Genomic DNA, 25645 nt, shown 5'->3' on the forward strand with positions numbered 1-25645 from the left:
TCAACCAACCCAAGACGTGGCGTGCCAGTCGCAGCAGCAGCAGCAATAGTGAAGTCGAAGGAAGAGGTAATGAAAACTTCGCTTTAAAATGTTGAGGTGCCTTAAAGAGCGTTATGGGTTTCGGAGTGCGCCCACAAGCAATCTCGGGGACTTCGAAGAGTTGTGCTTATGTTGTGAGTGCGCCCACAAAAAGTCCTGACGGACCTTAAGGAATGGTGTTGGTATTGGGAATTGGTGCCCATAAGATACCTTGAAGGCCGTCAGGACTTCGGTGTTTCCGACAAGATCACTTCGAAGTATTTTCCCCCTGGGGTAAAACTTTACTCATAAAAGGAAATGACAGATCCCCTCACTATTTTCCTGTGGTATCACATAGGGCCGACTGCCTTTCTCGGCCGGGTGCTGCCACTTCTTGGTACAGCCCGCAGCTTTCGTCGCTTTTGGGTTGTCGTAGTGGTTGAACTGTGCTGTCGGCGTGTGGGTGGCTTCGGCTCCCTTGTCTCCTTTCTGTGCATCTGCGGGATCACGAATCGGAGCGGGTTTGAAAAATTGGTGACGCAATGCCTTGTTGTGAAGACACTATAAAGGTTTGTTAATTAGTGCAGCCACGACAGCGAGCGTGACATGCAGTTTTAACTGTCTCTGAGCTTCGTGGGTTATCAAATGATAGTGTTCAACATATTGTGTTAACGGGAACTTAAGCGCCACGAAAGTGTAAGATCACATGACCTCTCTGCAACAGTGCAGAAAAAAAAAGAAGTACAGTGTATACTTAACCTCTATCAATTTTCTTGTTCGAGAACACGTGCGTCCCTTGGCAACGTTTAAGAGGAGTCAGAAAAAGACCGAGGCATATTGTGTTCAGTGTTTTTGTGTTGAGGTAGGAAAGCGGTCTCTAGATAGTCGAGGAAGGTGCAGTGAACTTCGTCTCCTGCCTTTGACCTCCTCGACATTCGGCTCGTACTTGCTTTTGTAACAGTGGCTATGTCGACAGACCGCGTGCGGCGCACGTGATAGATCTCTTGGCAAGAGCAGTGCGTCATTATGAAAACACGGTTACATCTGATGTTATGACGATTAGGAAACATTGTTGAAAATATTTCATTACTTTGTAACCCATGCAACATGGCTATTAAACGGTACAAGAATCATGGCTGGCTCAATACAAGGTCGGAAGTTGAGAGAGAGAGAGAGAGAGAGAGAGAGAGAGAGAGAGAGAGAGAGAGAGAGAGAGTAAACAGCTGGATAAACGTTTTCAAATTGCTTTTCGCACAAGTGCAGAAGATACGTAGAGCAAGGACAGAAGTGGCACTAATAATTTCTCCTCTAGTGTTGATAGCCTACGAACAGAGCATACACTGATAGATCAGCCTCTTAAATTAATTAGCATATTCAAATGGTTTTTCTTCGCGCAAATAGAATTCGAATTGGCTTTCAATACACAGCATAAGAGCTCAACCAAAGGGGTACCTCAATTTCAACAACTTTATTTGTAAAGGAGCGCCGCTGGAAGTCCGCTGAAAGTAAACAATGTCATTCGAGCCACTTCACCATCAGGATACAGGCTCTCAAAGTTTATCAGTGCTTTAAATTTTAAATAATTCATACAGCTAGCACTCACTGTCTTCAATTAAAGAGGCCGATAACTTTCAAAAGGTTCGTGATAAATGTAACTCTGGCTAACTATTTCTCGCATAGAACAATCGCGACGTTAAATGATTTCAAGCTCTCCGCTTACCATCACTGCCAGCGAGATTATGTATTGAAAACGGCCTCTTCGTTCTTGTATTTGCCACAGGTTGTTCCTTCGAAAAGAAAGAAAAGTACGGTGTAGGCGCCTTTATTAATTGTGGACATAATTAGCGCTCGGTCGTCCTTTTTGAAAAGCCAGACAGCTTACCTGCGTTTTCTTGAGCACTATTCTGGACTTTATTTGAGTTTCTGGAAACGGTGCATACCCTGATATGTCATCAATTGAACCTGAAAAAGAAGAAAGCCGTCATAGTTGGCGCTTCTCACAAGTACCGGGTACAGTTGTCGGAGTTTGTGGCTATATCGGGCGGCAGGCGAGAAGCATAGTCCAGTAATTCTATCTAACCCAGCATCATGTTGCTTAGTGATAGCGCTGTTCAGTTTTCATGGCCACTTATTTCATTTGGTTGCTCTGTCATCCTGCATTCTATCGCTTACTTGCGCACGTAACCTCGTAATTCAGAAACGAGCCTTGACTTGAATCTCCACCTTGATTTCGTTAATTGGAGTGCAGCACAGCCGCTCACCAAAAGTAGCCACTGCTCTTGAAGAATGTTTCTCGGCTGCTCATGAGACGAGGAGTTGCTTGAAAGAAAGCTCTCTGGTATTTGACACCACTCTGGTAGCGCGTGATTGCAAAATATTACCGCAGGAATCACTGAGTAGATTTTTTTGAACCCACTGACTACATAAGTCTGGACTACATTGCTCTCTGCTCAGGGCAGTCTTAAGCGAGAAACGTCGAGTAGAGTATGGTTTGCAAATGGGGGTACTCAGTCAAGCTCAAACATGGTCTCGTCGGGGGTGACCAGACCATAGGACTTCGCCACAGTCGTATCATTAGTGCCTCTCGCGTACCTTGCGTGGGTGTGGCTGCGGGCGCCACCACGGAATGGCGGCCCGGTGAGGCCAGGCAGGATGAGCCCTGGCGGCCGGACGCCGACGTGAGCGTCGAGAGGACGTTGTCGATGCTGGAACGCTTCACTAGCGCCGACTCGGCAAGGGTGTCATTGCTGGCACTGCGGCCGCCTCCTCCCACTGGGTGGCCCTCTGTCAAAACAAAAAACGGTACTGCGATTGTTGACCTACGAAGCGTGCAAATCGGACAGAGAGATATGTGCATATTCTGTTATATTGAGGAGCTCCTTAAATAGGTTGGCCGCTGCACGACGTGTTCGAAAGTATGCGTGAAGGCTACCTGTAAAGCGTGCTTTTTCTGGAAGCGAGTCGTACTCAGGGAAAGCACCCTTACTCGTGAAACGGGTGAGTACGGGTGTCTGAATGAAAAGAGTGTCCAGATCGAATAACGTTCTCCAGGTCTTGTATTCCATTTACGATCTAATATAGTGCGGGCGTCCAATAAATCCGCGACTTGCATCACAAGTAAGATCAGTAGCAACCAATAAATTGTGACGCTGAAAACGATAGAAAAAAAATAATTCCGACCGCGTCACATTACAACCTGTAATGGCATTACCTTGGCATTGCCTGTAAAGCGTGCTTTTTCTGAAAGCGAGTCGTACTCAGGGAAAGCACCCTTACTCGTGAAACGGGTGAGTACGGGTGTCTGAATGAAAAGAGTGTCCAGATCGAATAACGTTCTCCAGGTCTTGTATTCCATTTACGATCTAATAGAGTGCGGGCGTCCAATAAATCCGCGACTTGCATCACAAGTAAGATCAGTAGCAACCAATAAATTGTGACGCTGAAAACGATAGAAAAAAATAATTCCGACCGCGTCACATTACAACCTGTAATGGCATTACCTTGGCATTGCCTGTAAAGCGTGCTTTTTCTGAAAGCGAGTCGTACTCAGGGAAAGCAGCCTTACTCGTGAAACGGGTGAGTACGGGTGTCTGAATGAAAAGAGTGTCCAGATCGAATAACGTTCTCCAGGTCTTGTATTCCATTTACGATCTAATATAGTGCGGGCGTCCAATAAATCCGCGACTTGCATCACAAGTAAGATCAGTAGCAACCAATAAATTGTGACGCTGAAAACGAAAGAAAAAAATAATTCCGACCGCGTCACATTACAACCTGTAATGGCATTACCTTGGCATTGCCTGTAAAGCGTGCTTTTTCTGAAAGTGAGTCGTACTCAGGGAAAGCACCCTTACTCGTGAAACGGGTGAGTACGGGTGTCTGAATGAAAAGAGTGTCCAGATCGAATAACGTTCTCCAGGTCTTGTATTCCATTTACGATCTAATATAGTGCGGGCGTCCAATAAATCCGCGACTTGCATCACAAGTAAGATCAGTAGCAACCAATAAATTGTGACGCTGAAAACGAAAGAAAAAAATAATTCCGACCGCGTCACATTACAACCTGTAATGGCATTACCTTGGCATTGCCTGTAAAGCGTGCTTTTTCTGAAAGTGAGTCGTACTCAGGGAAAGCACCCTTACTCGTGAAACGGGTGAGTACGGGTGTCTGAATGAAAAGAGTGTCCAGATCGAATAACGTTCTCCAGGTCTTGTATTCCATTTACGATCTAATATAGTGCGGGCGTCCAATAAATCCGCGACTTGCATCACAAGTAAGATCAGTAGCAACCAATAAATTGTGACGCTGAAAACGAAAGAAAAAAATAATTCCGACCGCGTCACATTACAACCTGTAATGGCATTACCTTGGCAGTGCCTGTAAAGCGTGCTTTTTCTGAAAGCGAGTCGTACTCAGGGAAAGCGCGCTTACTCGTGAAACAGCTGAGCACGTGGGTCTTTGAATTAAGTGTCCAGGTAGAATCACGTTCTTCAGGTTTTGTATTTCACTTACGGTCTGATGTAGTGCGGGTGTCCAATAAATCCGCGATTTGCAGTGCAAGTAAGATCAGTAGCAACCAATAAATTGTTACGCTGAGAACGGAAAGAAAATATTATTTTGACCGAACATACGCCTCACATTACAACCTGTAATGGCATTACCTTGGCATTGCCTGTAAAGCGTGCTTTTTCTGAAAGCGAGTCGTACTCAGGGAAAGCGCTCTTACTCGTGAAACAGGTGAGCACGTGTGTCTTTGAATTAAGTGTCCAGGTAGAATCACGTTCTTCAGGTTTTGTATTTCACTTATGATCTAATATAGTGCGGGTGTCCAATTAATCCGCGATTTGCAGTGCAAGTAAGATCAGTAGCAACCGATAAATTGTGACGCTGAAAATGGAAAGAAAAATAATTCCGACCGAACATAGGCGTCACATTACAACTTGTAGTGTTACTTACTTATATACAAAAAGAGAAAATCAATACATGGAACATTATAACAGTAAGGTATCATATTTAATCCATCGATCACAAGTCTACAAGAGATTTTTTCGCCAGGACTAGTCTAGGAGGTTTGGCATTGAAGAGCAAGGGCTCCTTAACGAATCCTGGAGAGCTTTGCCTGTTGGCATGCCTAGCACGGTACACTAGATGCGTGTGACGAAAAAGGAAATCATATACTCAGAGAGCGACCAAGTGCACTAGTGCAGGCTGGTCTTGCGAATATATTCCTTGAGGAGGTTTAAGGTCAACGATTCTATTGGCAAGACCAGCCTGCAAAAAGAGAAATACACACGTAGGAAATACATTTCATGTTATTTTGTACCTTTACAACTTTTGCTTTCGCTAGCCAACAGCGCAACAGTGTTTAGTGAAACTTTCGCATCTGTCATCATTATTTATTTATTTATTTATTTATTTATTTATTTATTTATTTATTTATTTATTTATTTATTTATTTATTTATTGTCATTATTACGACGACCACCGTGCAAGTATTTCATGTCTTATAAACGACGAATTCACTCTACGATACTCAGATCCGTTCGTTTTCCTTTCCTGGTCGCCAGTGCTGTTACTTGTAATAGACCACCAGTTAACGGCTTAACGCATTACATGATTTGCCCAACTCCATTCAACTCAATGACACTGAGAATATCAGCTACATCCGTTTGCACAATAATAAATATACCTGTAAAGCGTGCTTTTCCTGAGAGTGAGGCGCACTGAGAAAAATCGGTCTTGCTCGCGCAACAGGTGAGCGTGAGTTTGTTCTTTTTTGTTTCTTTAGAAAGCACTTGTCACTTGTATTGGCCTTCTGTTCTTCTAAGAACACAAGTGCTATTGTATGTGTGCAGCTCCCCAAGTCATTGGTGGGGGAGTTTGCGTGATGGCGCTCACCGTGATCCTTGGCGAAGGCAGGCTCCGCACGCCTCCTGCAGCAGACGTAGCCCAACACCAGGGTGGCGGCGGCCAGAGCCAAGCTGAGCGAGGTGGCGATGGGAACCAACAGTGGCAAGTCGCCGTCCGCGCCGCCGCCACCGTTCACCACCATCAACTCGGGGAGGACGGTGCCTGAGACATGCACCGAAGATATATGGTAAGAGACAACGGGTTAGACGTCATTAGACAAGCGGAAAAGGCTCAACCATTCGCAGCTTCACGCGTGAATATAACAGTCAAACGCTGCCGAAAGATAGTTGCAGTGACAGTGCGGAAGTTGGGATGAAGGCCCAGATTTTGTAAGGATTTCTTTCCCTCGCCTTTATTATTTCCTTATCAGCAGTCATGCCGAGTGGCCGGTCTCAGCGGTAATGACGGCTTAATGAAGCCATTATGGCACAAATAAATACAAAATGAAAGAACCGGACGCGATGGGTGCTTGTGGGGCCCGGTCTTGTGGGTTTTGTGTTCGTTATTGTTTTAGCCACAATGACTTCAACTATCAACCAATCTAGCCCAAGAACAGAGAGAAAGGAAACCGAGGGCCCGACATTTATTAGGCACATGATAAAAGGCCAACAAACAAAGACACCAAGGACAGCATAGGTGAAATTACATGTACTTACTAACTGCATTAAAGAAGTGATGAACTCATGAGGGTGGATGAAATGACAGGCCGAAGGTGGGGCACGAGCCCACGTCTTTCCATTACGCGTACTCTGCCAATTGGGCTACCTCAGCGCCGTCTTCTCATCCAGTTTCTGGGGCATTTATGTTTATCTACTAGAACTAAGCCTGGAAGTGTTAGCCAGCGCCACACCTCACGGCCTTGACCGCGGATGTGCAGGATCCTTTTTTGTCGCAGGCGTCACATGTAAGTGACATTTTTCATCATCATCAGCCTATTTTATGTCCACTGCAGGACGCTGCAACTGGTTAACAAGCCCACACATGCTACCGGATGGGATCAATGCTGCCGGATTCGAGGCTTCGCTATGTTATGAACGAGAAGTAAGGAAACCGAGAGCATGATTTTCAAGCGAAGCTTATATTACCTTATTCTTGTCGGCGTCAGTGCTGCCGTACGAAAAAGCTCAAGCCGCGCTAGAATAAAAATTGCTTGTCGGGCTGCGGATTCGAAACACTGTCATCCTGGTTGCGAGACCACCATGCTAACCGCTTCAGCCACGGTCGGTTCATCATACGTGCCTTTTAAAGCGAGGTTTTATATGCATGAAGAAGTAGACGTAGCGTAAGGCGCGAGCCAATCACAGGCGCCTCCTCCCTCCGGAGGGGGGAAAGGGTGTGATCGCGTGTTCGCTCGCTACGCGCCCGCCGTAGCCGCCAGTTCAGGCGCGGCAGTCAGATGGGGAGGCCGCACTTGGTTCGTTACTGCCGAAGAGCAGGCTGCGTTGACGCAGCGGGCCGCGCGTCGTACGTTCTGCCGAAGAACACGCGGCGTTTGATGAACGCCGCCGGGAACTCGCTCGAGAAAGGGCTCGTCGTCAATGTGCCGACCTCGCCGTGAGGGAGCGCAAAGCCGAGGCGTTACAACGAAGAGCCGCGGATGCACGCGCACTTTTTCGCTTGCACTCATCTCAACAGTAGTGGAAGGGCGGTCAATTTTGTATTTGTCTTACCATGAAAAGCCAACAAGCAAGGACAGCATAAGGTAAATTACCTGTACTTAGTAATTGAAGTAAAGAAGCGATAAATTAATGGATATGAAAATGGATGAAATAGCAGCTGGCCGCAGGTGGGGCGCGAACCCACGTATTCGCATTACGCGTGCCATGCACAAGAACAAGTTATTTTAAGATAATGACTGCATGGCCGCGCGCTAGCTAATGACGAAGTGTGAATGGAGGGGAAAACTAAAGGAATGGTCGCGCGAAAGTCTGGCTCCGCGTGCAGTGTTTGTTAATGAGAGGTTGCCGTAACTGTGATCAGTTTTGTGCGTACGCTACGTGCATGCCTAAAGAATGTTCATCAGGGGCTCGCAGCTTGACATGTTCAGCAAATTAACAGCGTAAGCTCAAACAATGATGGGGCACAGGCAGCGTTTTCTTGCAAACACGCTTTCCTGCATGCTCCAGCAAGCCCAAACTTTAGCGTTTACTCACGTTGACGTACGTTTGCTGCAATCTCGAAAAGCCACCGGACCCGGGCTCGTATTTACAGCGCAGTCCGTACGGTTCGGTGCTATACGGTCACTGTCGGGCATCCTTTAGCAGGATTTATAGTTGGAAGAGTTGGTTTTGGTCCATATTCGGAACAGCGCGAATGAAAGAACGGAACGTACAGTAAGGCGACACAAAACACCGCTGTTGTATCAACTGAAGTTTTTGTTAACGAGGACTATATCAACTTGGTGGTGATAACGGTGCATGCAAAGCAATAACAACAAAAACCGTTGCAACTTCAAGGTTACAACGGTTGCATTGTACTCCTAGGTTATATTACACATCTCGTGTCATAACTTTGTGCTGTCTTGTGTCGCCCTTCTCTGTAAACCCCTTTCTTTCGCGCTGTTCTGAAGTTGATTCTTTCACCTTTAACCGTAGCACTCAAGACCGTGTGTAAGTCTAAGATTTTGATATACTAATAATTAAGAGAGAGATAACAACTCTTACGAACAGAGTGCCTTTCCTAAGTCGATTCCTAGGTTAGCAAAACAACAAAACGTTCATTGATACACGCAACCCACAGTAGTGGCGAGCGCACCTGCAAGCGTGGCCGAAGCCGGCAGCGTGCGGATGGCGTACTCGGCGGAGGTTGTGCCGGCCTCGGTGTGCGCCGTGACGCGCAGGTTGTACCAGGTGTCTGGCCGCAGGTGGTGCAGTGTCATGGGGCCCTCGCGAGGTTGCAGCGCTCGCGAGGCCACCGTCCAGGGACCCGTGCCGTCGCGAGGCCTGTACTCGACGGCAAGGTGCGACACGGGGCAGCCGGCCGGACCGGACGCCCAGGAGGACGGACGAAGGGTCAGCGAACTCGCGTTGGGCGTCACGAACGCCTCCCGCTTGGGCGAAGTGGGTACTGCGTACGTGGGCCGTCCGTGGCGAAATTACTGTCCAGGTATAGTTAAATCACATGACTGGCGAAAGGCGCGAATAAGCGTGTGATCAGAAACCTTGTGCGGATAGGTTAGACACAGCAACCATAGCATTGAGTGTACGTACGTGTCCTCGGGCGTTGTATCTGTGTATATTTTTTTCTTGTATTACATCTTTGAGTCGCTTCGCATAGGGCAGCACGAAAGGTGAGTGGTTAATCTGTCGTAACCATCAGTATTCGAATTAGACCAACGGCAGCGCAACGGCCTGCCTTAGAGCTCTGAATATACGCTTCTGCTACGCCGACAGCGCTTTCATAAATTTCACCGTGGATGGCACGTAGGAGCGTGCTGTTTCTATGCGGTTTCTTTAAGGACCTAGCGACTGCCAGATCTCGGGCAAAAAGTCGCTTGCTGTGTTCCCAACTTTTATTTATTGTCCCTTCCTTGACTTTTCAACAGCTTCTTGGTGAGGGCTAGTCGCTCTTCATTCTTGCGTCTCTTTTCAATTCATTTTACCTTACGTTACAATTCGTTTGCCAGCGGTAGCACTGTTTCTGTGGGTTTTATCCTTGCTATATTAATTTTTTACGAGGACGACACTTTGCATGTGACGAAGGAGAGAGAGAGAGAGGCGCAGGTTCCTTACCTCCTCCCTGCGTCCTCGCGAACACGGTGTCGCTGGGTTCGCTGCGACCCCTGTCGGCCACAGCCACGACGTAGATGTGGTACTGCGTGCCGCAGGACAGGCCGCTCAGCTCGTGGCTCAACCAGCTGCCGTTGACGTGGGTGGCCGTGGCCAGCCTGGAAGGCGAGGGGATGTCTCTTGCTGTAGCGTCCCCGCCGGACCTTGGCTGCGGAGGAGCGACGCGCACCAGGTCCCAGGAGCCCTGCTGCCTCTTGTAGTGCACCTCGTACTCTTGAATAGCGAGTGCGTGCACCAGAATGAGTGAGTGAAAGAAATACGCTTCGGTGGTCCATATTTCGCAGTGTTAATAAAGTGCTAGAAGAGCTAATATATGTCAATAAAACCGCGCTAACAGTATTCGGTGTATGTACCGCATTTGTGTCACCGGAAATGATCAGTGACGTCGTTCACTTTACACTGGAGTGCATTCCAGCTCTGTGTTCTCTAGCAGCTGGCTGCACGCAGTAACGTAACGAGACTCGGTTTAGTTTTACGGGTTCAATGCACAGCATTCAGAGAATGCGCGAACAAGCAAATGTATAGTTCGGAATAAGAGGTTTGCAATGTGCGCAGGGACCATGACTGAATATCAGGGCCAGGAAAAACAAGAAGAAACAAAAACATTCATAAGTAGTTATAGTCACACACTTTACTATTGTACTCATAAAAGTTCTGGAAAAAGAAGAAAAACAGGCTTTATTTGCACAAATACACATGCATGAAGGCGTGGTGCTCATCACATGACACACACGCATTGCCTTACATTTTTAAATCCTTCGCAAGCCGGCACAGATGCTTGCAGGGACGCGATAAATGCGCGTCTCTTTAAACGTACGTCGCATTTAAGTGGCGAGTTAGCGGTGAGCTTGTGCGAGAGGGTGGTTAGTTTCTTTAATGGTCACGTATAACTTCTACCCGCTCGGGGCGCTATCTGCGAGGCAGTTAGCTTTCACAGTGAACAAACAAGTTACCGGAAACCGCCACTTTTCAAAACAACGCTCTCTGCTTGCATGCCTAACTTGCATAGTGGGGGTGCGCTTATCTTTGCGCCTCTCTGTTCTCTGTCATCATCAACCCTCATCTATCTTTTTCTTCTTCCTTTCTTACTACAGGGCTGTAAGGCTAGGGCGTGTTAACTCTGGCCTGCCTCTCTGCGTCCCTAGAAATAAATATTCTCCATCTGACTTGCTGTGACGGCGGCCCACTTAACATCTGTGCCCGTATTTGCAAAAAGCCCCCTGCGCTCTAATTGATGCTAATAGAAAATTTCAGCGAATCATGACGCGTTACACGATCATGAATCGTGATCTAATCAAGATGGGGTCAGTTTGTGCAAGACGTTCCTAATTGGAGATCGCTGAGAGAGACCTTTTTCCTGCATTGGACATGAACTGGCGGATGGTGTTGATGACTTAGCTGTACATTTCATTAGCGAAGGCTACGGGCCAATGGCAGAGAGCACTTAGGAACGACGAGCTTTGTGAATTTGCACCCCCGCTTCTTTACGAATTTGACACTGAGCACGCCACTAGTTTGTGCGATTTTGTGGACTGCAAACGTTTCGGTGCCGCTTCATTGCAAGACACGGAAAAAAAGTGTAGAATACATGACACGAAAGAAGGGACACAGCGCATGCGTTCGGTCTTTCTTGTCCTGTCGTCTGCGCTGTTCGCCCCACGAACCAGCCAGCATAGAGTCTAGCCCAACACGCTAGACTGTAGGCCTTCTTCGGCATTGCTAACGGTCTCGCCAATATAAGCAGAACATTGACACTACATACAGTAAGAAATACCGCACCTACGCTCACAGATTCCATATGCTTAACTACTGGTAAATTTCGATACCTTTCGCGTAAGCAGTTCCGTTTTCTTCGGCACATAAAACGGGATAAAGAACAGCTGCTTTTAGGTTTAGGAAACGCTTTGGTATGGCTGGACTGATAACGCCGCAAGAAACGTTAATATTCTTTTGTCTCCGGATTGATATGCGACAAGACAAATGATGCCTTCTGTTCAATAATGCTGGAAGTGGAAGCGTACATTTCTCAACAGCACAAATGAAAGACCCGAAGGCAGCGAAATTGCCCCAATTGTTTTCAGTTCATGCTCTGAATACGCATTTTACGCGAGACGCGGCAAACTTTCCGGACGTCTTTTCTCGTGCACGCACGTATCAGACACGCGAGGGCGCGGTGGTTGAGGCAGTGCCTGGGACGCTTTCCTGCGCCTCCAAGAAGAGCCCACGAAGTTCCGTGCGTGCTATAGGCTGGCACGTTTAACAAAGTTCTTGCGTTTATTCTGCAACTGTCCTGTTCTTCTTCTGCCCTCTTTTATTCTTTCCTTGAGTAAAATCTCACGTGACAGGCGAGAATCAATTCAGCAGCTCCTTAGACGCAAACTTGTTTTGCTGTCAGGCGTCGACTCGACAACGAAATAGCGGCATGAATTAGGGCGCTGTAACCACGAAGTGCTGCGGCCCCTCATGATTGCGCCTCGTGTGGTAGCAGCGTCGGCGTAGTGGGGGGTGGGGGGCGAAGGACCGAGCACGTTGCTGCGTGAACGAATTTTCCTCGGTGAAAAACGTGCCCCGCGCGAGGCTTAGTTTTCATTCACCCGTCTGGTGAAGCGGTTCTCGACGACTTTTCTTCCTTTCGGGGCGGGCTGCGAATCGCCTTTGTTCGTTTGTTTACAAACTCCGATGTGACTTCGTAATGGCCAGACCTGTTATCCAGTTTTAAAGCACGCCTCCCGTCGCAGAGGGTGGAACTCGAGGGGGGAGGAGCAGGCGGAAATAGAAGGGGCCGACATGCATCGCACCTCCGAATAACTTCGTGCGCGCCTGCGCGTGGGAGCTCGTCAGATTGAACGAGAAGCAAGAAGTGGGAAGCGTGCCACGATTTGCAAAGAGGAGAACGCTGGCCTGCGGGAAGGCGCAGCAAGGTTGGTTTGAGGCGCGCAGAAACAATAACAGTGTTCGGCTCAGTGTGACGTAAAAAAAAAGAAAGTGAGAGAGAAAAATAAGAAGCGAGCACGCTCACCGGGCTTTCCACTGTCCCCGAAAGCCCGCTTACGTGCCTCGCACGGTTCCTTTCCGGGCTCTGGGGCTTCGGAAACAGCCCCTCCCACCTTTTGCCGTCTCGGCCGTTTTCCGCGCACCGAGAAATCAAAATCGTATTTTATTCCGTTTTCTGTCACACTCGTGTTTTTTTCGGCGCCCCCCCCCCCCCCCCCCCCCGAACCGCTTTCCGCCCCTTAGGTTCTTCTCGTCATTTCTGTTTTCTTAGTTTAAAACGACTTTTCCCCGCCAACTACCCGCAGCTCCCTTCTCTCAACCCCGCCTCTCATTTATTTTTTTTCGTTTTTATTTGTCCCGAAATGCCACCTCTTTCCTTCCTTCACCGCAATACCCCGCGCCGGCTGGAATCGATGAACACATATTTATTCGGCATCTGGACAACCTTCTTTCTTTTTCTTTCGTCCACGACGTTTCTTCTTTCCGTTCTTTCTTTCTTTCTTTCTTTCTTTCTTTCTTTCTTTCTTTCTTTCTTTCTTTCTTTCTTTCTTTCTTTCTTTCTTTCTTTCTTTCTTTCTTTCTTTCTTTCTTCTCCCAAGCCTCTTCCGTGTCGTCGCTCATTCGCGCCGCTGTCTGCGCCCCCGTCGGCAGCCGTCGATCTCGCCCGCAGGTTTTTCCACTCGAGAGTTTTTCGCCGCGTTGCCCTTCTTCGCTTCTTCTCGGCTTCAGGATTGATGCGCCGTATGCGCATTTCTTTCGCCTTCGCCTCCGCGGCCGTCGTTTTGTTTACTTCCCGATGCACATTTTCCCCTTTCCTCCTCCCCTCGCGCCGCCCCACTGGCTCGCCTCCGTTCGCGGAGCGCCTACCTCTGCTCCCCTCTCCCCCCTCCCCTCCTCCTTTCGTGAAGGTCTCACTCCCGGCGGCGCGCAGAAATCGTCGCGCCATGCGCGTCGCGGCCACATCTTGGCGTAACGGTCTCGTTGCGCCGCCAGCTGCCACTGTTTCTCCTCCTCCTCCTCCTCCTCCCCTACTCGCTGCGTCTCTCTTTTTGCATCGGCATCCTACTCCCTCTACGTCTTTCTCAGCCGATTCCCGGCCTTCCTTACCCCGACTGCTCGGAAACGGGGCATCCTTTTCCTTCTAAATTTCTTTGCCTGTCCTCTCGTTTCTTCCAGCGTATAACGTCGCCCTCCTACGTCACGGGCCGCCCCGGCGCTGCTTTTAGCGACGCGCCCGTCGGGGATTCGCCTGCTATTGTTTAGGAGGAGGCGACGCATGCACGAAATGCATTTCCTGCCCCTTGCTTTTCGCCCCCTCCTTTGCTTTCGGCTTCGCCGCGCGGCGCGGGAGCACCTCGGCAGAGCTGGTCTACTTCTTTGGGGCCGGCTGCGATGACTCTGCGCATGCGAGGAACAGCGTGCCGGCAAGGCTGACGCGCACGGCGCGTCTTTCTTTTGCGCGAGTATCCAAACGAAAACACCCGTGTCCCGTGAATTCGGGTCACGTTAAAGATCCCCTCGTGGTCAAAATTAATCCGGAGTCCCCCGCTACGGCGTGCCTCATAATCAAATCGTGGTTTTGGCACGTAAAAGCCCAGAATTCAATTCACTACAGCTACGAGTACTTCGCTACGTGTAATATTCTGACATGTTGACAGTGCATTCATTGCTTCGTCCTTATGGCGAAACTGTGTGTGTGTGTGTTTTTTTAATACTCTCTCGTGTTACTGTGTCTCGGCACTTGTGATGATTATAAACAAATGGGTCCTAAGGTCAGAGAACAACATACGGGATATGACAGACAGCGCATGGAGCCGTATTCTATTAGCGGTCCCGGATTCATGGACGCGCACCAAAATCTCTTTACCGGCGCTATTGCGTCCTGCCCTCTTCGGAACGCGCTGGTCGCGACTGGTAATCGAACTGGCGACTTCGAACTCAGCAGCGGGACGTCATAACTACTTTGCTATCGCGAGTTTCAATCAGTCAGATCAATCAATCAGCATTGCAGAAGTCTCCTGTTTATTGATAAAACGAACTATTTCCGCACTTGCGTGCGGTGTTGCCTTCTCATAACGCACTGGATAACATTTATTAATTTTTTTCTGAAAGAAAAAAAAGAACAATCCGGAAGGAGATTATTAAATTTCGTCGTTTTGCGAACTCGAAATTTCGTTCTCACTTTGCGCTCACTCCTCAGCGACGCGAGCTGCATTATTCTCTCCCGAGAGCAGATATGTGTATGCTCGCGCGTGCGGTACCTGAGGAGGAGGCAAACACATGGAGCGCATTTCCGGCGTACCTTCGGCGTCGCGTCGCCGCGTCTCCATCGCGTGTCGCGCCATCCGCGCGCGCTGAACTGATGGCCGAAGTTATTTATTGCAGTCGCCGCTTCAAGCGAAACCCGCGCGGCGCGAATTTAAGCGCAGAACGCAGCACGCGCTTGCCGCGCCGCGATACAGCTAGACGCGACGTCAAAGCCACGCCGAAAATACGGTTCATGTGGTTGCGGCACATATTTTTAGAAGACCGTTTCCCGCTCGCATATCATCTGCCGAGACCCCTTTCTTTTCCCGCCGAAATCGTCCTTCAGGAGAGCGCGCGCTTTCACGTGCCGAGGCTCGCTGGAGCATGTAAATCGGAAACGAATGGCGATGGTACCGACCGGGCCACCCGAGTCAGATTCAATTACCTCTTCTCTTCTTCACTGAAGCGTTGACGACTGATCCGTAGGAGACATCAAAGCTTTCTAAGAGGAGATGTTAGACGCATCGGCATCCTTCGGCAGAGACCGCCTTCGTTCGCGATCTCTTTCGCCCGCTCGAGTTTTTTCTTCTTTCTTTTCTTTTCTTTCTTCGATCGTTTCGCTCTCTCGTCTTTTGAAAAACGCTGTTCGCGCGCGGAATAACAACGGGAAAAGGTTCAGCTCGGAGCAGGGCAAACGCGCCGTATTTTCTGTTGTGAGGGCGCGATATTCAATTTGCGATGTCCGTGACGTAGAGTACACAAACTCTCGTGCGTTTGTTTTAGGCAACCGATCGACTCAAGAACACGATGATTCCTTTTTTTTTCCTTTCGAATTTTCTCCTTCGATTCGGCGAGTAGCTTGTCAAGATAGCACGTGAATTAAAGGCTGCAGTTCTATTGCAATTTTTTTAAGTTGCAAGATAATCGGGAGAGGAAAAGAAATGGTAGGCGACCCTGATCCTTTGACTTAGGTGTCTCTTAGTGGCACTCGAACCTCGGGGTTGATGTTCTTTAGGTTAACTTTAGGCGAAAGCAACGCATGAACCGAACTCGGAGGCAAGTGTTTTCCATTAATTAGCCGGTTAAATATCATGCCCCCTTCTTGAGTGTGACGTTATCACTTCCGCTTTCTGCTTCCGCGTTTCCAGAAATTTCGCCAAAGTCGTGCTCACGTGGCGGGCCTTTAAAGTTTACGATTCTGTGCTTCGGTATGCGGTAATCAGTGATCTCTCATTCGTTCTAATTATTCCAGACACTTCAGTAACTCAACTTGTAACTAAACTTATGCTCTGATATCATATCTACAATGAAATCCATGAATTTTGTACTGTACGATCTGTTTCCATTTTTTACTATTTATATTGTGTGACGAAATTCAAAATAAGGTCGTCTGAGTGATTTCCGATTAATTCTTATTATTCCAGGCATTTCAGTAGCTCGTCTTGTAAATAAACTTATGCTCTGATATCATGTCTATAATGAAACCGATGAATTTTGTACTATATTATTTCTTTCCTATTTTTTCAGACTTATTTTGAATTTCGTCCCTGGTCGTCTCGGGAGGTGAACCGGAAGTGCTGCGCCAGGACCAAGACTGTCACTCGGTACTCGTGCCACTAAAAAGAAAGTTTGGCCTGATTCACGCAGCCGTCACGGCACCAGGGGGTGCTGAGACAGCGTTTCCTCGTCGCTTTCTCCACAAAGAGATGGGACGACGGCGACGTTAAGAGCGTCGGCGAACGTCGTCGGCTTCCCATTTTTGAAGAGAAACCGGCGAGGAAACGTTGCCTCATGACAAGCACCGGCGACGCGACGGGAACGGGACATTTGACGGCTCCTGTGAATCGGGCGATAGACTGCCGAGAGTCGGACACGTTGCAGGTTCGTGCAAACGAAGAGCCTCCCCCTTACCTTTGACCTTGGGCGCGTTCGCTCCCTTGGCGGTGTTCCTGTTGAGCCAGCCCAGCGTGATGCTATTGGACGTCGTCGACAGCACGTTCACGGAGGCGGGCCTCCGGGGAGCTGCGCAGCCAATAATAAACTCGCTGAGGTTTGCGGAAGCGAGATTAGGGGTGGTATTTACATGCAACTTCGGCAGTGTTGAAGTGGCTACACAGTATGAAAGTTCGTCAATTTTAAGGGCAACAGCGGGTTTATTGCCACAACGAAGCTTTCTGCAGTGAAGCGGTAACCGCGTGGACGACATTTCGGACCTGGGGCCCTAAACGTAAAACTATTCCAATATGTTTTTATTCCAATCTCCTGACGTCAAATCTGCGTAACTGCCGACGCAAGCATAGGACGGTGACCCGCAGGGTTGCCTGAAGCGACCAATCAAACACTCTCCTCGTTTATAGGAGGTCACTTTTGTTTGTTTTAAATACGAATGACATTGCCTACACTGAACGGCTTGTCTTATCTAATTGGCTGATAAGAGGCGAGGAGCACGCTCAAGTGGAGAGGGATTCGATGGGGCCGAGCCAGTGCACTGAAAATCGATAATCGGATGAAGAGGGTGATGCCGGCGTCTGCCATTGGTCCGTTTTTTCTCACTTAGTTTGCGGTGGCTCGTTGAAAACCGCGGCGGCATGCAACAGAAGGTTAAGAATGCCGCTAAAAAGGATCATGAGCAAAGAAAAGTTGACTGAGCGAGGTCATAAACGTGCCGAAAGTGCTCGAAAACGTTACACAGCCACGCAAAAAGCATTATTGTATGCAAATAAACCCATGCTCTCCGGCAGGTGCGAGTAGTCAGTGCTTGAGGGATCGGTGGCAGCCATCTTTTAGTCCTTTCGGAACGGGACAGCCTGCAGCTATTCAGAGAAAAATTTGGTTTTGTTCGGCATAATAATGCATCTTTAACGCGTACACGCCACTTTGACGCGTGAGTTTTCGCGGTTTTGTGACGTCGCGTGACAGGCAGGTGAAGTGAGTGGAGCCCAAAAACTTTTGACCGATAGCCTAGGTCTAATGGCGAAAAGACGTCGAATCAGAAATACCTATTTTTCTTTTGTTCTTTGCAGTCATGCATAATCAGTGTGTTCACGCCATATCAGATAGGGAGTTACTGCGGTTTTCGTGACGTCGCGTGACAGATAGGCGAAGTGGGCGTGCTTACAAAATGTTCTCGGCCAATGACGGAGGGATGATTGCAGAATTCGAATAGAAAAGTTTGGAATAGCTTTACGTTATAGCGACCCTGATGTCGGTGCATCTATATTAGCGTCTGTATCGCAGGAATTATTTTAAGAAGCCGCATTTAGTAACTCTTGTTCTCAAGGTCTGTTTATTTGGTTACGGAGTTAAAATTCTGTATAGTGAGCAATAATGGCATGAACGTTGTTGCTTTCTATTATTTTTATAAATTATAATAATGACAAATTTTGCATTTAGACGATCTTTCATTTCTTTTCGCAACGAAGCATAGAATTGTTCAAGTAAACTCTTATTATTGCTGCGCTTTCCCTAAACAACGCACTGTTCTATATAGAGTGATGGTTGTTCTTATCTTTAAGGTGCGTTGTTATTGAATTTGAAAAAAAAAGAAGCGTTCACACTGTTCTGTACAAGTGACGGCTGTCCGAATTTGTAAAGTTCGTTACTACTGAATTCGAAAAAAATAGTTCGTTGTATACTTACATTTTTGAGATATGTTCACTGCAAAGAAATGAAGAAAAGGGAATAAATAACATGCAGACATGCCCGTTGATTCACGTTTTGCCACGCACAATTATGAACACTAAGCATGTACATGATATCCTCGGTTTTTATTCGCATTTCAAAATGATGTCAGACACTAATCATTCTAATGCAGTTGTCATTCTGAGGCTACTTCACGCACTTTCGGGGAGCTGGATGTCTGTCTATCTATCTGTCCACATATCTGCCAATATGTCTGCCTCCTATCTAACCAGGAACCGGGCTTCCTTGCTGGGCAAACCAGCTTCAAAAAACAACCGTAGGAGAAACTTGAGTCATCGGGTACGTAACTCTGGGTGTGTGGTCTTCAATGAACCTTTTTAGCACCGACCTGGGTCACTGTGCATGTGAGCTCTTCATTAAACCTCTCTGACTCTACACTTTGGTCACTGGGTGGCACTGGGTACGTGCTGCTTTTCAAGGAACCGCTTTGACGCCAACTTGGGCAACTACGTGCCATTTAGTATGTGCCGCTCTTCAACAGCAAACATAAAACATATAAAATTTCCTCGGTGTAGGCCGGCATTGAAACCGCGTCACATATACTCAGACGCACTTGTCTGAATGTATATTGACACAAGCTCCACGCGTGAACTTCGCGGCGGTGGCGCTGAATGACGCAGCGTGTCCAGAGGAAAGCGCCAGTGAGGAGCCAGGCTGAAGTACAGGCTTCATACATGACGCGTGTCTTCGCGGTGGCGTTACGGTGGGTCGCTACATTGCTTCATTGCTAATAACATTAACGTCGACATTCATCGTGAGATGGGTTATGCCGCGATATTTAAATGGAAGCAGCCCGCAAATTCCTTGCGTAATACAAAACGGTATCCTTTTCAATCAAACTGCGTCATAATATTTGAGACTGCACACGTAGTGAATCAGAACTAAGCACATTATCTTTCGGTTTACAGACTGTTGTACGTATTTGCTAATTTGTACTAAGACATGGAAGGTGTGAAACATCTTCATGTGTCCGTGTATTTCCATGAGTTAGGGCACCAAAGGTAAAAGTAACTAATAAAACTATCTTCGTCGTAGTCCTGTGTGGTATGCATCTACAGAAGTAACGGCCTATTTTGCTTGAAATTCTTTATTATTTTTCTAACACAGTGAAAGTATTCTATATCTGAATATTGCAGGGGCACAATGAAACCCGCTGTGAAGCTCACTGGGCCTCTCGGGTAACGTCGCTTTGTTGATGCAGCCACCGATCTTTATGGGCAACCCTCGTTAGACAAATGTGCCACGAGCTCGTAATACATGTGATGTGATGCCCACCTCGCGTGCGATAGGCTTGCATAGGCAAGGTGGCCGTCCAAATTCGGTGAGCGGGAGTAGCAAAGGGCACGGGAAAATGAAAGCGCAAATTAGAATACAGCACACTTTGGCAGGCACAAACGAGTGGACGCTTGCTGTCCACTCATCTAAGTGAGGACGCATAAGTGAGGACGGTAGACAGAGAGCGCGCGCAAAAAAGGACCAGACCGGATGCTTACCGTGCACCCGGACGGCGTAGTGGACAGCGTCCCGTCCGTACAGGTTGTGCGCGTGGCAGCTGTAGTTGGCGGCGTCCCTTGCTTCGGCTGCCTCGATGTGCAGGGTGCCCGAAGGGAGCACGCGCATGCGTTCGCTATCCCGCAGAGCTCCGGAACTGCGCGGTGAGGACAGAATGGAGTGTTGATTTCAGTGCCGCGACGTAGGCGAATAAAAACAACATGAACACAGACGTGCATATATAAAACATGACGAAGTTTTGATGCTCATCTTTCTGACCATTCCGTCTGTTGCTTCGCGAGAATGGGGCTCACAGGTGGCTTTGTGACCCTCTTCTCCCTTCCCAAACCCAACTTCTGGCCGTAGAGCCGGCCTTTTTTCTGACATTAAAGATTCACAGATTGAACTTACGCTTTCGCTCTTCCCAGGTTTTCTTTGAGATTGGTCGCAAGTATTCAGCGCCTAGGGCACAGCTTTAAGACTGCGTTGTCACCAGGTAGTCCTCCAGAGTGACGGGATAAGCATTACGCGCACGACCTTTTTCTGAAACAGGTACTTACAGCGCTGAGAGAGGCGAAGCACACGTTTACGGGAAAGGCACAGGACGGTTTGGTTGCGTACAAAAAAGTACCGTTACTATTGCTGAAAGCTGGGCGAGTTTGGTTGCTGGAAATATAAAACATCATTACAGCACTGAAAAAGATGACACACAAGTGAACTGCTGATTACTTATGCGCTAGGCATAACTACCAAGTACATCTAGAGAGAGAAAGAGTTATTGGTATTGAAGAGGAGAGAGGACTCCTTAAGAAAGAAATGAGAAAAAGGATTTTTGTGCTAATAATTTCAAGACAGAAATAGCCTCATAAAGAAACTCACCATGCACATTATTTTTCAGACAATTCAAGGTAACCTTTGTTGCCTGACGTGCGTAGCATTTTGGCCGCGTACATCATGCAGGCCACCGTTGGGGCGAAACGCATGGAATACACATACCTTTTCGCACGTGCTGTCGTATTGCTGTTGCCTGCTGCTTCAGACAACTTGCGCCTTAAAGTTTTTTAATCAGCTTGGTGGAAGTATAGGATATGCAGCTCCAATGCACTTGTTGGAGTCTAATGGGTGCGAAGCTCTGGTGCGCTTAATGGAGCCTTCTTTTAAATGTGCTGTCTGTGCTTTCCCAAGGGAATGCATTGCCACTGCCGAAGTCACGTACTGTGTCCTTTTGAACGACCAGTAGCAGTGCCTTTCTGAGTTAAACGCAGAGACCTGAAATAGTTAAATGCGTGCAGTGTGTTTATTATGCAATCTGGTGTCCTTTTTCCAACTACTGACGGCCAAGTCAGTCTGTGTACGCTTTTTAAAGTTAAAAGTATATACAGAAGAATTTTGAGCCTCAGGTCCCGTGCCCTTACCCTAGGCACGCGCCTGTTCATTCTGCAAACGTCGTGGCGCGAATTTGTACGCGAAATTTCGCGGGTAGCGGATGCGTGATGTCGATGTAATGGTGTGTAGTAACCTTCGCGATTAGCTTAAATCATTAATTCTCTCTGCTCCTGCAGTCCGTTGCCTGCATTCAGTGACCCTCAGGGTTCATTCACACGGGAAATTGACAGAGGCTAAGCAACCGACCGCGACTGGCGTCCAAGCGGCGACCCACGATGACCGATGTCCACACCGGCGAGCCCGAACTGCCCTTTTCAACGCCTAAAACGTCTCGCGGCCAGTGCTGTTCACGTCTGTTCGCACCGCCACTGCCGCGTTAAGATAAGCGTCAGCGTATGCAGACGTCCTGCTCCTGTGCCGCTGATTGGTTAAGTAGGTTTGCGACTGCAGTCGCGCGATTGAAAAAAAAAATACAAGATTGAGCGTTGAGCGATTAACGCTGCCCTTTTGATGCATATTGAAGTATTTACTGATTTCCGCGCTGTTTCCTTTGCGCTGGTGTCTCCTCCTCTGTAGATAGCGGTTTTGGACCCGTCCCTGCAACCTGCACTGCGTCTTACCCCCCTCAATCATGCACGCACAGAAACCGCATCTCTATGGATTCCGCTTCCGCGAGACCTCTCGCACTTCACGACGATAACACGTGCTTTCGCACGTGTTTCCGGATCCTCACGTGCCACCGCTCCTCTCCTTTCTACTTTACTACGGCCGGAATGGAATTGGAGGACTGGTCTGGAGGACCGAACTAAGCTGTTTTAGAGCCTCTATAGTTGGTTGTCTGCTTTACTTAGGAAGCCTTCATGCAAATACTGTAGCTCCACCTTGCTCTAATCTGCAAAGGACATCAGTACAGGACACGATATACCGAAGGGATAGGCGCCAAAAACATCGCTAAACATTGAGGAAAAGGGGGATGCATTATACTGCGTTCTGTTATAGGGAATATAGATGTTGTTCGCTTTGTACAAGTAGAAAAGACATACTTCGTACATCGCGAGCTCCATGTAAAATAATTTTAAAATGTTAGTCATGCTAAAACTAAGCGCCTAGAAAATAAACAAATATAGAGCGTTGGCGGGAAGGCGACACTGTGGTGTCATGGGCCTTGAGATCCACCCATGGCGCGGGGTGTATTCTGCATAGAGTTTCCGTCTTTGAGGACCTAGCTTCCTGTGGACGTAAGTTTGGGAGCTGATTACTTAGTTGCTGGTTTACGCTCAGGAATTTATCTACCCCCCCCCCCCCCCAAAAAAAAAAGAGAGAAATGAAGATAAAGTAGAATGAAAAAGACAGAAAGGGTGTTAGAATAACTGCTCAAGGCAAATCCAATCCTTCGTAAAAGGAGAGTGAAGAACATCGGGTAACGGTCATGAATCAAAAGTTTGATCTGAATAATTGATTGCTTCACCTGCAAGTGCGAGCTAGATTAAAATCTCCTGAGATTAAAACTATAAAACTTAGTAAAGTTAAAGCTGAAATGCAGGAAAGGGCGAACAACGGTCGTGCAATATCTCTCCCTGCGTTAAAATTACCAGACACTTTAATTTTTTTTTAGTTTTGCAACAATATTTCTTTCCCGACGCCTGCCTCCATAGTGATGGCAGGCGCGAGTGAGTATTGTAAGGACAAAGAACGGCACACAATACATTTTTTTTTTCACGCTTGAAAAAGAGCTCTTTCGCATAGTACGGCCATGGAGCGCAAAGCAGGACATTTTTTTCCCGGCACGTAAACGAAGCTGATGGCTCGAGACGGGACGGGAGCAACGTAACCTAATTATGATTCGTCAGTCCGTCGTACGGTTGCAAACATAGCAGGATACGTTCGCGCGGCCGCTCTCGAATATAGCGACAAACATCACAAAAAAAAAAGAATAGAAAAGAACACGGATCTAATCAGCACATTCCACCGGAAGCGCCAGATCAAAGGAAATAATTAATGACTCCCCGCGAAAACGGCTCGATCAATTTGGCGTAAGACTCGCGTGGTCCCGCAGAGGTTGCTTCGCCACGGCCGGTGATATACGCTTCTCGTCTTGCGCTGCGCTATCGCGAGCGCACACGGGGCGAGGGGTTCGCGCTCCCGAACCCCCTTTGAGAGAGAGCGTGCACATCGCGGAGAGGCGCGAGATCGGGAAAGGGAACGACCGGGGAAACGACGCACATGCTGCGAAATACCCTCGATTCTTCTTCCTTGCCATTCGGTGGCATCAGAGGCTTTTCCTTTCTGCAAATCCGGTGAGACGCTGTTGAAGGAAAAGGGAGAGAGCGAGAGAGAGGCTCGAACTAGATGCGTAGCCAAGGCATTCATTGCCCGAGACGCCCGCGGCTCGTTTTTTACCCCGGCAACTATACGGGCAGGTTTCGCGCGGGAGCCGGGGTTAGGGCCGCAGGGCCTGCCGCCCATTTGGAGCGAAATGCCGTCTGCGCTCGATTTCGCTTCCAGCTCGGAAGGGCAATCCGCCAGCCGGGGGTAGGGAGAGAGAGTCGCGTTCGAGGTGAGCACACAGCGCGGGCCTCGCCAAAGCCGAGAGCTCTTTTACCGCAGTGCTCTGGCCCGCGCGCGCGCGTGGGGCGTCTTTGTGAGCCCCGGCCGCGCTCATCGGACAATGCCGAGAACCGGGGAAAAGGCGGCGTTCCCTCTTCCCTGCTTCTCTCTGCCACCGGTTCGTTGTCTGCGGCCGGTCGGAATGGCCGGACGCTCATCGTTGGCGAAGACAGCGGCCGTCTCTCACAGGATGGACGCGCGCGCGAGCGAGCGAGCGTAGGACTTCAGAAATGGAACGGACAGGGCAAGGCCTTTCTCCTCCCCCCTATTGTTTCGCCGAACGATTGCAAGGACGACGACGGAGCCCAGACGCGGTCAGCAGACGGATTATTATGAGGTGGGCGGAACGGATTCGAGCCGGAGATGCGTGAAAGACGGAGGGAGTAGGGAGGGGGCGGTGATTACGGCAGGTTCCCCGGTATAATGACCGGCGCCCGCCGTCGTTTAGAGGCCCGGAAATACGTTGGTAGAAAGGTGCGCGGCTTACGCGCGTAGGCGTGCGAGAGAAAAAGGTGCACGCGGGGAAAATGAGGTGCATTCTTAGTGATCAGTGAGGAGGAGGAGGACGAGGATAACCAGAGGCAACGGTACGGAGAAACAGCCGTCTAGGCTGCCGCAGTGACCCGTTGAGGGAAATACAGAGGTCATTTGGAGAGAAACGAAGAAATGAAAAGACTGCGGCATCGATGAACCGTCGGGGATGCTGTATTGGTGCTTCGTTGCGATTCACACCCCGAATGCAAAGAATTCCGAACTGGACGCGCGGGATGGAGGAAGCAGCCACCGCTTCGCTACTGTCATGCGACACTAGATGGCGGCGCGGTGTCCTTTCTGGTAAAACCCCTTAAACTTTAAGGGACTTTCTGGCGCCGGTGCCGTTTCTCAATGAGGACCGCGTTCGCGCTCTCCAGCTAATGTGAGAACAGAACACATTCTGCTGACACCTTCGCGTTCAAAGTGCTGGCTTGTGCGTCGCTTTGAAGAAGTCAGGCGCGTGTTAAGTCGCCAAGAATGAGTGACAGGGACCGAAAAGCACCCAGTAAGAGAGAGAGAGAGAGAAAGAAAAGAAAACACCTGAGGTAGACTGGCATACAGAATGGGGTTGAGGAAGGGCTCATGTTCAGAAAATAAGTTCCGACGTATGTTGGAGAAGAAGAGCAGCTGACACCTCTGACATGCGGCGTTACCTTGTTACATTAACTCTAAAAACAACAAAAGCACTCAGCCTATTAAAGCTTAATGTAATGCAAAGTGAATAAAAAAAGGAAACGCGAGTTACCGAGTTGTAAATTTGATGCTTCGCTTTTGTTTTAAACTCTGAGGTTTTCTTCATGTTTATGTAGAGGAATTGAGGGCCTGTATCACCGGAAGAGTCACTTGAATCTGTATTTTTCCTTTGAATGCAGCAAGATTTCTGCATATCGGTACAGCAGACGCCTAATGGGACAATTTCAGCATTCGGTGTGTGTGTTTGAACAGCTAGGGCCCAAGCGAAGGTTTA

General features: G+C 48.5%; 1 protein-coding gene across 1 annotated transcript in view; it reads right to left on the bottom strand.

Moving 5' to 3' along the window:
* Nucleotides 1-25645, bottom strand: part of LOC135902057 (cell adhesion molecule Dscam1-like) — a 177872-nt gene that overhangs the window by 6825 nt on the left and 145402 nt on the right. The window contains exons 25-35 of the mRNA XM_070537959.1: nucleotides 20154-20308; nucleotides 19936-19950; nucleotides 18598-18615; nucleotides 16870-16980; nucleotides 9661-9930; nucleotides 8684-8995; nucleotides 5918-6091; nucleotides 2611-2802; nucleotides 1901-1980; nucleotides 1739-1805; nucleotides 354-515 (exon numbers count right to left, since the gene is read on the bottom strand). Of these exons, the coding sequence (XP_070394060.1) occupies nucleotides 354-515; nucleotides 1739-1805; nucleotides 1901-1980; nucleotides 2611-2802; nucleotides 5918-6091; nucleotides 8684-8995; nucleotides 9661-9930; nucleotides 16870-16980; nucleotides 18598-18615; nucleotides 19936-19950; nucleotides 20154-20308 (1556 nt within the window). The remainder of the gene's footprint in view (nucleotides 1-353; nucleotides 516-1738; nucleotides 1806-1900; nucleotides 1981-2610; nucleotides 2803-5917; nucleotides 6092-8683; nucleotides 8996-9660; nucleotides 9931-16869; nucleotides 16981-18597; nucleotides 18616-19935; nucleotides 19951-20153; nucleotides 20309-25645) is intronic.

This window comes from Dermacentor albipictus, chromosome 4 (assembly GCF_038994185.2).
Source record: "Dermacentor albipictus isolate Rhodes 1998 colony chromosome 4, USDA_Dalb.pri_finalv2, whole genome shotgun sequence".
NCBI lineage: Eukaryota > Metazoa > Arthropoda > Arachnida > Ixodida > Ixodidae > Dermacentor > Dermacentor albipictus.